At 48.0% G+C, this 13,507-nt stretch overlaps 1 protein-coding gene across 1 annotated transcript; it reads right to left on the bottom strand.

The window, feature by feature from the left end:
• Window positions 1-7,847: 7,847 nt before the first annotated feature.
• TPGS1 (tubulin polyglutamylase complex subunit 1) lies at window positions 7,848-13,278 on the bottom strand. The gene is made up of 2 exons (XM_021008792.2): window positions 12,915-13,278; window positions 7,848-9,022 (listed from the first exon to the last, which is right to left on the bottom strand). The coding sequence occupies exons 1-2, from the start codon at window positions 13,238-13,240 to the stop codon at window positions 8,494-8,496; spliced, it is 855 nt and encodes a 284-aa protein (XP_020864451.2). The 5' UTR covers window positions 13,241-13,278; the 3' UTR covers window positions 7,848-8,493.
• Window positions 13,279-13,507: the final 229 nt, after the last annotated feature.

Raw genomic sequence — 13,507 nt, 5'->3', positions numbered from 1 at the left:
TTTTCCTTAAATTATTCATTTTAATTATTGCTTTATCTAAAATCATGATTGCAATTTTTGCTTTTTTTTTGAAATGCTTTATTTTAAAAAAAAGCAGATATTTACTAGCTGTGTGACCCTGGGCAAGTCACTTAACCCTACTGCCCAGCCAAAAAAAAAAGGCAGATATTGTTCTAGTCCTAATTTTTTACTTTGTGTCTCTGTTTTAAATATATCTCTCGTATATATCAAATTTTAGGCTTTGTTTTCTTAGTCATTTCTTAAATCATTCACATTAAGGATATAATTGTTAATCTCCACATCATTTATAGTATTTGTCTAATTCTCTCCACTTACACAGTCACTACTGTTGTTCAAGCTCTCATCATCTCTTACCTAAAGTAGTAGTGTCTGTCTGTCTGTCTGTCTCCCCCCCCCCCAGGCAATTGGGGTTAAGTGACTTGCGCAGAGTCACACAGCTAGTAAGTGTCGAGAGTCTGGTCTAAGACCGGATTTGAACTCAGGTCCTCCTTACTCCAGGGCCAGTGCTCTATCCACTGCGCTTCCTAATTGCCCCTAGTAGTCTCTTAATTGGTCTCCCTGTTTCCAGTCTCCAATCAGTCCATTTTTCCACACAGCTGTCAAATCAATCCTCCTAAGGCAAAAAGCTGTCTATGCTCCTAAGTCTTCCATAGCTCCCTATTGTCTCTATGATAAAATATAAAATTCTCAACATGACATTTAACATTCTCCACAGTCTGTCTCCAACCTACCTTTCCAACATGATTTCATATTGCTCCCCATCATACATTCTGTGTTCCTGCGAAACTGGACTCCCACCCTTCATGTATTCATGGTTCTCAGAATTTTCTCCTTCAAGTCTTCTCAGATATCACTTCCTTTAGGAAACCCTCCCGATCAACCCTAGCTATTAGAGTTCTTATCTTCCTCAAATTTCGTTTGTTTGTTTTTTGGGAGGCAACTGGGGTTGTGACTTGACTCACACAGCTGGTAAGTGTCTGAGGTCATATTTGAACTCTGGTCCTCTTGACTCCAGGGCTGGTGTTCTATCCACTGCACCACCAAGCTGCCCCTGTCAAATTTCCTTGTATTCACTTATCAGTGCATGCTTTGTAACCTTCTAGAAGAATTCAAGCTAATTGAGGCAGAGACGGATTTCTTTTTTTTTTTTTCTTTTTTATCTCCTGGTATATATTACAGTGCCTTGGATATAGTAGGGGCTGAATAAGTGATGATTTCCTTGCCAGGTCCAAGGTGGTTGAAGACAATTAAAAAAAAAGGCTCAAGATTCACCAAAATATTCATATCAGCACTTTTTGTGGTGGCAAAGAACTGGAAATAAATTAGATGTTCATCAATAGGGGAATGGCTTAACAAATTGTGGTAGATGCATGGGAGGGCATATTTCCTCACTGCAAGAAATGACCAGTATGAAGAATTCAGAAAAGTATGGGAAACGTACTGATACAGAATGTAACCAACAGAACCAAACCAGGAAACAATGTACAAAATGACTACGGAAAGAACAAAAAATAAAACTGAACATGTTGTGTAATTACGAAATAATTTAAACTCCCCACCCTGAAAAAGAGATGAGATAATGCACTTCCCTTCACGTGTGTGTGTATGTGTGTGTGTGTGTGTGTGTGTGTGTGTGGTGACTTATGGGTATGGAACAGTGCATATGTTATCAGACTCCATTGATCTGCTGGTTAGTTTTCCTGAACTGTTTTTTTTCTCTTTCTTTTTAATTTGTTTGTTTGTTTCCTAAGGAAGGTCTCTTTGGGAAGGACATAGTTCTAAAATTAAAGTGATACAAAACCAAAATCATCCATAACAAATTCTAGATGGTAGTGGAATTGATTGTAGGAACTTATTTTGAAAGGGACCTTAGAGATTAGATGTTCTAGCTCCCTTATTTTACAGATTTTTTTTTTTTAGCATAGTTGCCACTTCTGATTCCTTTACAAAAGAAGCATCTTAGAAAAAAACAGGGGGCAGCTAGATGGTGCAGTGGATTGAGCACCAGCCCTGAAGTCAGGAGGACCTGAGTTTAAATCCGGCCTCAGACACATAACACTTACTAGCTGTGTGACCCTGGGCAAGTCACTTAACCCTATTGCCTAGCAAAAAATTAAAAAAGAAAAAGAAAAAAGAAAACAACAACAAAAAAAATTCTTTAATTTACAATCTACTCAACTTTTATTAATGTTTAAGTTTGTGAAATAAAGGATTTGAAATAGAAAAAAAAAGGAGGGAGGCACAGAGAGAGTATAGGATTTGCCAAAGATCAGATAGGTATTAAACAGCATAGCTGAGATTTGAACATAGGCCCTCTAACTCTAATGGGCAGGTAGGTGGCACCATAGTACGCAGAGTGGCTTAGAATCAGGAAGACTCTTCTTCAGGAGTTCAAATCTGGCCTCAGACACTAGTTGGGTGACCCTAGGCAAGTCACTTTACCCTGTTTGCCTCAGTTTCCTCACCTGTAAAACAAGCTGGAGAAGGAAATGGCAAACCACTCCAGCATCTCTGCTAAGAAAACCCCAAAATGGGGTCATGGAGAAGGAGATGTGACTGAAACAACCTCTAACTCTACATTTGACGCTCTTTTCACTACCCACGATTTTGCCTCTAGAAAAGAAGAGGGCAAAGAATGGGAAAATGCCTGTATTTTCAGGAGAGGTGTCAGAACTTCCAGCAAAGAAGACAGAGGAGGAGTGGGCAGAGAGGTATAAAGTGTCACATCGCAGAAGCCAAGTGAGGAGATGCCATATAAAAAGAGGTATTGGTCAGCAGTGTCAAATGTTGCAGAGAGATCAAAGAGTATGAGAGCTGAGAATAAGACCTCGGATTTGGTGATTGTAGCCATGGTGACTTTTCAGAAAGCACCTTGAGTCCAATAATAAGAGTGGAAACCATATTGCCAAGGCTTGAGGAGTGAGCGGCGGTGAGAAAGAGACCACTGACCTGAGAAGTTGGGCGGTCAAAGGAAGGAGTAAGGTAGAACTGTATAACAGGGTCCCGCTTTGGCTGCCTCCCATATATGTGCCCTGGCACACTCATAAATGCAAGGTCACTCCCATATCTGAAGTACTGAACAAAAGACCCCCTGCTAAACCTGTTCTCTCAGCAGCTGCTGCCTTGTATGGAGAAAGTATTAGTGGGACTTCCGTAGAGGTGAAGCTCAAAGCTCTGGCACTGAGTCCTATTGTGAAAGATTCATGTAATAGAGGCATAAGAATGTACCTTTTAAAGATGGCAAAAGATAAGCATTGTTGATGTTTAAGAGACTATGGGAAGATGGAAATGCATACCTATATGTTGTCAGTGGAAGTTTGAATTGGTCCATCTGTTTTGAAAGCAATTTGGAATCATGGAAAGAAACCGACTAAACCACCCACACCCTTTGACCCAGAGATTTTATTCTTAGGCATATACCTCAAGGAAGACAGCTAGGTGGTGCAGTGGATACAGCACCTGGCCTGGAGTTGGGATAGCCCTGAGTTCAAATCTGACCTCAGACACTTACTAGTGGTATGACTCTTAGCAAATCACGTAACCCTGTTTGCCTCAATTTCCTTATCTGTCTAATGAGCTGGAGAAGGGAATGGTAAACTCCTCTAGTATCTCTACCGAGAAAAACCCAAAAGGGATCATGAAGAGACTGATACAACTGAAAAATGACTAAAAAATATATACCAGGGAGGAGGGGAAGGGAACAAGCATTTATTAAGAACCTACTATGTGGCAGGCACTGTGCTAAGTGCTTTTACAAATATCATCATGTTTGGTCCTCACAACAGCCTTCCAAAGTAGGTGATATTACCTCTATTTTACAGTTGAGGAAACTGAGGCAAACAAAGGTTAAGTGACTTGCCCCCAGTCACATAGTAAGTGTCTGAGTCCATTTTTAAACTCAGGTCTTCCAAATTCTAGACCCAGCCCTCGATGCCTCTACACTAAGATAGTTATAGTATCACTTTTTGTGGTAGAAAAGATTTGGAAACAAAGTAGATGCCCATCAATTGGAGAATGGCTAAACGTGTGATTACAATGGAATAGTCTATGCTTAAGAATGGATACGAATATGGAGAAACATCAAAAGATTTATATGAACTGAAGTAGAAGAAGAAAGAACAGGAAAACAATGAACACAAGAACACAACAATGTAAATAAAATAACAAAAACAGTCAAAGGTCATTGCCTCAGAATTGTAATGACCATGCTTGGCCCCAAAGAGGAGATGTGAAAAAACTGCATATAATGTCAGCTTTTTTGTTTGTGCTACCGCGGGTGAGTTTTGAGGAATTTTTTTTTCTTTTAAAAAAAATCAAGGGGGGCAGTTAGGTGGTGAAGTGGATAGAGCGCCGGCCCTGGATTCAGGAGGACCTGAGTTCAAATCCAGCTTCAGACATATAACACTTACCAGCTGTATGACCCTGGGCAAGTCACTTAACCCCCACTGCCCACCCCCCCCAAAATAAAGCAAAAAAAAAATCATATAAGAGAGCTCTCCAGTAACGGGAGGGGGAATACATTGGGAAATTTAGATGATGTAAAAACAAAAGATCAATAAATTATCTTTTAAAAAATTCCCCTTTCGAAGTAAAAGACTTCAAACATGATAGAAATATGTATGTTATCCCTCTATACTTGCTCCCTTGATGACTTTATCAGTCCCCATGGGTTTAATTCTCATCTTCATGTAGATGACTCCTATGTTTACATATTTAGCCCTAGTCTCTCTTTCTGAGCTTTAGTCTCAAGTGGCTGACTCCCTGTTGAAGGAGTTCTTAATCTTTTTTTTTGTGCCTTGGACCCCTTCTCAGAATAATATTTTTAATATAATATTTTCCCAATTACATGTTTAAAACAAGAATAATATTTTTAAATGCATAAAATAAAATACATTTATTTATACCAGTTATATTGAAATCATTATTGAAATGTTTAAAAAAAACAATTTGAGGCTCAAATGAAGAACCTTCACCCTGTTTCCAACTCAATGTCCCACAGACATGCTAAACTGCCTCTCTTCCCCACTTCCCTACTGCTGTTGAGGCCGTCAGCACCTTCCCCTCACCCCTGTTTATAACACTGGGGCCATCTTCCACTCCTCGCTCTCCCTCAGCCACTATAACATTCAGTTGCCAAATCTTCTGTTTCTACCTCTACAGTATTTCCTGAATCTGGCCAAAGCTCTGTTCTACTGCCCTGGTTCAGGCTGTCACTGCCTCTCCCCTTGACTCTTACAATAGCCTCCTAATTGGTCTCTGGGCCTCAGAGCTCTCTCCTCTCCAACCCAGGCTCCATCCAACTGCCAACATGATTTTCCTAAAGCCTGGTTCTGACCATGTCACCCCTCTACTCAGTAAACTTTAATGGTTCCCTAACTAGGAAAAACTATAAAATCCATTGTTTGGCATCTAAAATCCTATACCACCTAGCCTCAACTCAGCTTTCCAGCCTTGTCCTACCTCACTCTTCACACATTCTGCAGTCCAGGCAATCTGGCCTTCTTGCTACCTCTCACACACCGAGAACTTCACGTCCTGTCTCCATGATGTCGTATTGGCCCTTGCCTCTGTCCCGGCGAGCATTCCCTCCTCACCTGGGTCCCTCGAAACCCCTTCTTTGTTTCAAGACTCCGCTCAAACACCACCTTGTGTGGGAAGCCTTTCTTGGTTTCCATTCCACCTCCTCCAATTACTTTTTTGTGTCTATTGTTTTTCTAAATACATGTTGTCTCCCCTGATCAAATGTAAAAACTCCTTGGGGGGGGTAACGGTTGTTTGATTTTTGTCTGTGCATCCCTGGTGCCTGGCACACAGTAGAACTTAATGCTTCCATCTGAACTGACAGTCTATACCCACTCAAAGACGATCCTTGACCTCTTTCACCATTGTGGACATTCCTTCACTTTAAAAAATATTTTAATGAAATTATTTTATTCCCCCTTATATTTTGTTCAGGCATTTCAGTTGTGTCTGACTGTTTGTTTGACCCCACTTGGGTTTTTTCTTGGCAAGGACATTTGAGTAGTTTGCCATTTCCTTCTGTAGCTCATTTTACAGATTAGGAAACTGAGGCCAAAAGGGCTAAGTGACTTGCCCAGGGTCACACAGCTAGTCAGTGTCTGGAATCCGGGAAGACAAGTCTTCCTGACTCCAGGCCAGGCACTCCACGCGCTATGGCGCCATCTAGCAGCCTTTTCTTGAATGCTTAATGACACCTTTACTTTTTGCTAGGGGCTGTGCTCCTGACTTATTTGGAGGATCCTGTCTCTTAATCCCAAAGAGATAATAAAGCTGGATAGGGAACAGCCATGGCATGGAGGGGTCGGCCCCCGAGCTCCGGGCATGTAGAGACGAGGGAGTCTCAGGGACTTCGGCCCAAGGCCTAGAGTAAGATGAAGGCGAAGCCAGGCCAGGTGTCCCAACCCTGAGTCTGACAGTCCTTGCCTTTGACCTCTGAGCTACGCATCTTAAAGGAAGAAAAATGCTTCTATTCACCAGCAAACATCAAAGATGGAGTCTTTGCTGTCCCACAAAAATGGCCTGGATTGAACAGGGTGCTCAGAAAACCCCCTTCCCCGATTCCTGTGGAGGGGGCTGACAGGTCAGTTGGCTTTGAGCTGTTCTGTGTCTCCTTTTTCTATCCTTTGTTACAAAGGTTGGCTTACCGGAGGCAGGGGGAAGGGAGGTGTATTTGGAAATGGGGATGATGTAAACAAAGATTCTCTGTGAAAGCCCATGTCCCTCATCTGGAGTAGCCCTGTGCTGAGCTGCGCTTAGTCTGACCCCAGACAGGCCGGTGGTGGCTATCCTTCAGTGATCCCCATTTGGACGGAGGAGTTTTGTGCTGGTCATTTTTTCCCTCCCCCATGTGGCTGCTGGTTTATCAGATGGAAATAGGAATGGGAAATGGGCATGAGAAGCTGGCTGCATCTCTGATCCCTGGCCATCAGCTCACAACACCCGCTACAGATTGTTAAGCTGGAAAGGGTGGCAGGATTACTGGAGAGTCATTTTGTTCTGAAGGACAGGGCAGAACTAAACAAGTGTCCTCACTGGAGAGGCAAAGAGAGTGGTCATTCTTCATGAAGCAAGGTCCCCAAAGGAGGCGGGAAGAACTGGGATCTCAGGAATAAGTGGAAGCATTAGCGTTGGCCAAGAGAAACATCCCTCCTTTGGAGACAGGAAGGCTGGAGGAGAGGATGGGGATAGAGGTAGAGACCTACTGAGACGGATGGGAGGTGAGGTCATCTGCTGAGTGTGCCTGTGTGAGTACAGCAGGGTGGGGCACAAGGGGTGAGGTCTGCAGCAGTCATGATGGGGTATGGACCAGGCAAGCCCCAGGACCGGAGGGCCCAGCAAAGGTCAAATGTGAATTTGCGGTCATAGGTTAGTACCATATCATGACTTTCTCCAGCAGCTGAGGGGTCAGGAGAGGGGAGGGCTGGTGGACCCCTGACTCTCAGGTCCCACTTGCTCTCAGCTTCCACGTGTGAGCCTTAAACACAGGTATCTGATGAGGAGGAGGGAGATGAGTAAGGCTGGTGGTTTAGATCCACCCTCCCCCTCATCGGCCATTCTCTTAGCCCGCACAAAGCATTAGTTAGGGGCACCTTGTCTCAGAGACCCAGGTCAACATTTCTCATCTCTCAGGCCAGGGCACGGAGTTTGAGGAATTAACAGGCCTGATGAAAGGCTCTACCTGGCCCTGAGTGACATCTGCTTAAGGAAGATGAGGGTTCTGTCCCAACCAGGGAAGCTCATTTTTTCGGCTGAGCTGAGAATGGGCAGGAAAAAGCTGGCTTGATTCATCCATAGAGACAGTGGTGGACAGAGGTTATAAAGAATTTATTACTTAGAGCGAAGATGGAAGCTCGGGACGTGTGGGAGCCCCAGCCCAAGGAGCAGAGAGGGTGCCAGTGGCAGGCAGGGGAAAGCCACGGGTGGACAGCTGGGCAGAATCTGGCCTCAGTGCCGAGCTAGATGGAGCTACGGGCTCCCAAATTCGGCCCAGAAAATGATCTCAGGACCTGACCCCTCTCCCCTGTGGGAAACCACCTGGATTCTGATTCTCACCTGGGGCAGAGGCTTTTCAGGGGCTAGAGACAGGGTGCTGATCTCCCCAGGACTGGAAGCCAAGGAGCAGTGAGGTGAAGAAGCTCAGGATGAGAAAGGGCTGGTCTTTAGTTCGTCAGGTTCCCTGACATTCCCAACACGCCAGGGCACTTTCCTTTTGGGAGAACCTGAGCCATCTGAGCTGCCGGCAGCCCAGGCCCTATCCCTTCCTCCTAGGGATTCCCACGCCAGCCAGAGGGCCTTTCCCAGCAAGGGGTCAGGGAAAGGAATGAGGTATCTGAGGGCAGAGTGGAGTCCGGGGCCAAGAGGAAGGGTGGGGCAGCCTTGCCCTTCGATCTCCACTATCCCAACACATATCGTGGGCCAGCCTGATCCCTGAAAGGTTTGGCAGCTTTGGGGTTAGCCCACAGGCCTGACCTTGGCAATAAACAAGCTAGCAGCTTTCTCCAGGAACTCGTCCCTCAACATGGCCGAGCTGGGCTTGCGGGCCAGCAGGGCCCGGTCCATGGCCAGGGCGAGGCAGTCGGGGCCTAGCTGAGAGCCGGCTTCGAGGTATCGGCTAGGGGCTTCAAAATCGCCAGCCAAGAGGGCCCCCTCCAGGGTGTCCAGCACCGCCTGGCACACCCGGCGGTCAGCCTGGCCTGAGTCATCCAGGACCTCGTAGAGGGCATCTGCCCGGGCCACAAACTCCAACAGCACAAAACAGGTGAGCATGCCATAGCGGAAGATGTCAAAGGGGACGGCTTCATGGTCCCGGCACTGGATCTTCCGCAGGAGGGGGGACACGATTTCCTCGGGGGCCTCCCCGTCTCTGCAGATGCGTTTCAGCAGCTCACTGTAGGTGCGCCCGTCGAGGCCTGGCCTCTTCTTCCGGCCACTAGCGCTCAGGCACTCGTAGGCCACACTGACGTTGTTGTTGAAGGCGGTCCTGCAGGATGGGGGGCAAACAAAGCTGTAGGCGAACTGCATGTGACGTGTGTCCTCCTGCCTCCCCCATGCTTCTGCACCAGGACCCCTCCAGACTCTCTGGCCCAGCCCATCCACCCCTTCCTTCCAGGAGCTGCTGCTGATAAGCCCCAAGTGCCCACGACCTTTTCTCAGCACTCAGGAGAGCTCCAGAGCTCCTCTTGTGCCAATGTTTTTTTTTTTTTGGGGGGGGGGTGAGGCAACTGGGGTTAAGTGACTTGCCCAGGGTCACATAGCTAGTAAGTGGCAAGTGGCTGGTCTGAAGCTGGATTTGAACAGGTCCTCCTAACTCCAGGCCCAGCGCTCTATCCACTGTGCCACCTAGCTACCCCTGGGTTTGTCGTGTTGCTAAGGGCAGGTTCCTGTGTTCCCCCAAGACTGGGGGCTCCTCCTGGTCAGGGCCCTGCAGTCTGCACTGGCGGCAGCTCCCAAAGGGCAGGGCCTCTGGCCACCCTCCACGCTCACCTAACCCACAGCACTGGGACAAGCTTTTTGACCACGAGGTTCACAATCCACCAGACAGACTCTTCACCTTTGCCCCTAGAGGACTCCTTTCCCTTCACGCTCTTTTAAGATTCGGCTAAGCCACCCCAGCTTGGGGAAGTCAGAAGGGGCTGGTGGTGGCCAGTGGAGGTGTGGTCCACTATACCTGTACCCGCTCCCCTGATGCGCATGTCTGCCAGCTTTCCATGCTAGCCCCCAGAGTTCCTTTGGATGAAGGAGGGGCTGAGGATTCCCTGCCACGGGATTTTCTTTCCTCACAAAAGGCCTAGAGGTTAAGAGGAAATAATGGGACTGGTTCGTGGAACTGAGAGGAGGGAGGGAAAAAAATGGAATCACAAAGTGACGGTGTTAGAGGAGACCTCTAAATATACAGTGGCTCTTCTTTTTTTAGGCTCAATGATACTTTTGTTTAAATTTTTATTTTTATTGCTGTCTTTTCCCCTCTTTCTTGCTCTATTCAGTAAGCTCATGTCCTCCTGTGGGTTTTTTCACCAGCCCTTTCCCTTGGCCAAGCATGACTACTAAGTCTACATTCAGTCATCGGCTCTCCACTGCAGGGCCTTTCAGCGTCTCAAACAGGCTCCCAACCGAACTTGTCACAGCAGCACAGGGTCAGAGCTCAAAGGGGCCGGGGAAGTTATCCAGATGGAACCCCAAGAACTGAAGGGACAGAGACAGGGTTTGAACCCTCAGCCTTTGAAGCCAGACCGGCTGTTTTCTCCTCCATACCTAAACCTGTCCCTCCTCAACATCTCCCTGTTTTTGTCCAGGGCACCAGCATCCTTTCAGTACCTGGGAGGGCTCTGTGCCTCTGCCCTTCCCTCACCCCCATGAGCTGATCAGGCATTGATTCTTAACAATTCTACCACCACATCTCCTTCATCCATCACCTTCTTTACTGGTGCCAGGGGGGTGGTGGGGGGGCACTAGTCTAGCTCGACCCCCTAACACCTTGTACTTGGATGATTGCAATAGCCTCCCCGCCTCCAGTCTGTCCCCTCTGCAATCCAACAGGCAGCTGCCAAATTAATCTTCCTCAGGTATGGGACTATTACTCCCCCTATGGCTTCCTACTGCAACTCCCCGATCTAGCAGTTCAAGCCCTTTGGGATTTAGCTCCAGACCATCTTTCCATCGTTAATTCACGTGATGTCCCCCACCCCCCATTATGTGCTCAGCCAACTGGACCCGGGCTACCAGCTGCTCTCAAAACTTGGCTCTCCAGCTCCTGTACTTTTGCTCAGGCTGTACACAGTACACTTCTTCCTAATTCATGCTTTGCAGAAAGTCTTAACTTTCTCCAAGGCTCACCTCTCTCCCCAGCCCCCCAATGATCTTTTCCCTATTACTTAAGTACTTTGTCTGATCTCTCCTTGGCCCCCCCTCCATTCCTTAGGTTACACCATCTCTGATCGTGTCATACCCTGGCTCTGCCCTCCTCCCCTCCCCTAAGTAGAGTGCAAGCCCCTTGAAGTCAAGGATTGGGTCATTTTGTTTCTGCATATCTGGTGCCTAGCACAGTCCTTTGCATAGCATATATGGGGTAGTTTGTTGAATTTGTTGAAAATCCCACCTGAAAGGGACAGCCCTGAGGCCCAGAAAAGGGAGCAGGTTTGCTCAAAGTCACACAGCAAGTCAGGAGCAGAGCCGAGATTGGAACTCAGGTCTCTGCCTCCCAGTCCAGAGCCTTTTTCCACTCTTTGACCTCAAAACTGATGTCTGACATCTGACACCACCTAATGTTCGCTGACGTGGCCTCCAGAGGGCAGGGAGTAGTATTTGTGGCAGTGTTCTCCACTGCCCCTCCTCTTCTGTCTGTACCTTAAAACAGGATCGGGAAAGGTGGAAAAGGAAGGAGTACTTGCTAGTCTGTGCCCCACTGCCCTGGCACAATGGGAGGAGGAGACTGGGCCTCTGGGCCACAAAAACGATAGTGCACTGTTCTCTGGAGAAATGGGAGAGGATTCAGGGGCACTTGGAGGGATGGGGAACTTCCCAGACCCGTCCCTGTCTGACCTGCTCCTCCCTGCTACCCGGGCTTTGTTTCTATCTGTAAAGTCAGCTTAAAGGGATTTGTCATCTACTACCAGATTATTGGGCAGATGAATGAGGTCAGGGTATAAAGCTGTTCCAGAATACAAATGGTGATGATTAGACCATAAAATAATAAAAGGTTAATAATAAAAACTGGGGTTTGTACATGGCTTCCTCTTGAATACAAAATTATGCTCCTGGCATTTTAGAGGCAAACTATTCTTGGAAAGGAGGTTTACAGAGGCTTGGTGTTCACAGTCTGTTCATTACTGGGGAGAGCTGAACAAGGGCCAATGTAGTCTGGGAGAAAAAACCCTAAACCAGAAGTCAGAAGACTTGGCTTTTCATTCTAGCCCTGCCACAAAGTGGCTGTGTGACCGTGGGCTGTGGGAGTCAGGAGAAAAGGGAGAATCACAGAATTGTAAGATAGGAAAGGAATGGAGACCATAACATCTAATCTCTCATAAGAAGGTATCATGGGAGTACAAATCGGGCTGGTTTTGTAGTTGGAGGAACCTGGGTTTAAAACCAGGCTCTGCTGCTCGTTGTGTGACCTTGTACGTGTCACTCAAATTCTCTAGGCCTAAATTTGTAAAACCTTCAAAATGAAGGGACTGGACTAGATGATCTGTAAGGTCCATTCCAGGCCCAAATCTATGATTTTACAGATGGAGAAACTAAGGCCCAGAAAAGACAAGTGATTTGCCCAAGGCATTTAACAGAAAATTGCTCATGTTTATCAGTGGCGGGGCAAATCTAATTACCCCTATTATACATAGGAGAAAACTGAGTCCTGGAGTGGTGAAATGAATTGTTCAGGTTAACAAACTAGAGCCAGGGCTAGAACCCAGGGGTACTGTCAGGATTCCCTTCCCCCACCTTCCACACTCACCACCCAACCTCAAAGGTCTCTTTTCTGGGGCTGTTCTGTAACATAAGACCTTCTCTGTACCTCTCACGTAAAATGAAAGGCTTAGACTGAGAGAGACTCGCAAGACCCCTCCCAGTCCTCACATCTTATTCTAGGTTCTAAGCTTCATCTGGGAGTCTAAAGGCTGGGATCAGTTTCAGGACCCACAGAACATCTAGTCTCCACGTCTTGTCAGAGAAAGACTACAAGGCCCAACATGCAGCGCGCCGCCCACACCGGGGGGGGGAGAGGGAGAAAGGGGTGTGTACGTCTATGTCAGAGACTACGATTCCCAGCATGCCCCGCGACGCACAAATGACTCTGGGACTTGTAGTCTACGAAGGCTGTGGCCCAGCCGCTCGGTGGGTTCGTCGGTCGGTTTGCCCGCCCGGCCCGGCCCCCGCACCTCTGGGAGTGGTGAGCCAGGCGCAGGTGCCACAAGGCGCGGCCGATGCGCTGCTGCTGCAGGAGAAGCAGGCCCGGGGGCTCTCCAGCGCCGCCGTTGGCTGGCGAGCGCAAGCCCAGGTTGTCGAAGTAGTGCGCCAGGAAGGGGAGCGGCTCGTCGGGCCGCGCCTCCAGCACCTTGAGCAGCGCCGCGCGGAGCATGGCCGTCACCCCGGCCTGCCGCAGAAACTCCTCCTCGCTTTCAGTAGCCAGGCCGCGTGCCGGACTCGCCCGCCGAGCTTCCGAAGCTCCCGCCACCGGCGCCGTGGGCCGCCTCTTCTCCGCCATCTTCTCTGCGGGCTGACCAGGGACCGGAAACGCCACCATCTTGGCACGGGGCGGTGCCGGAAGCGGTGCTTCAGCCATGTTGGCTGCTGGCGGCATCGCCGTCGCCAGCACTTTGGGTCCGGAGGTGGGTTACAAAGAGCTTGGATGTTATTGAAGAGACGCTGCCTCCTACTTAAATCTTCTCCAGCGAGGCGGGGACTATGGGGCCCGGGCCCCAAGGATGACCTTTGCCAGACTCTAGCCTGGCCTCCTGATAGCCTTGCTGGG

Source organism: Phascolarctos cinereus, unplaced genomic scaffold, assembly GCF_003287225.1.
Source record: "Phascolarctos cinereus isolate Bilbo 61053 unplaced genomic scaffold, phaCin_HiC Scaffold_4;HRSCAF=312, whole genome shotgun sequence".
Taxonomy (NCBI): Eukaryota; Metazoa; Chordata; class Mammalia; order Diprotodontia; family Phascolarctidae; genus Phascolarctos; species Phascolarctos cinereus.
The sequence above is the reverse complement of the archived record's forward strand: the minus strand, read 5'-3'. Positions and strand labels throughout refer to the sequence as shown.

Bases quoted from the DNA above. Each gene is read 5' to 3' on its own strand.
- TPGS1 (XM_021008792.2), bottom strand. From the start codon at position 13,240: ATGGCGGAGAAGAGGCGGCCCACGGCGCCGGTGGCGGGAGCTTCGGAA. The intron at 9,023-12,914 runs GTGCGGGGGCCG...CCCATCCTGCAG, and splicing joins CTGGCTCACCACTCCCAGAG to GACCGCCTTCAACAACAACG.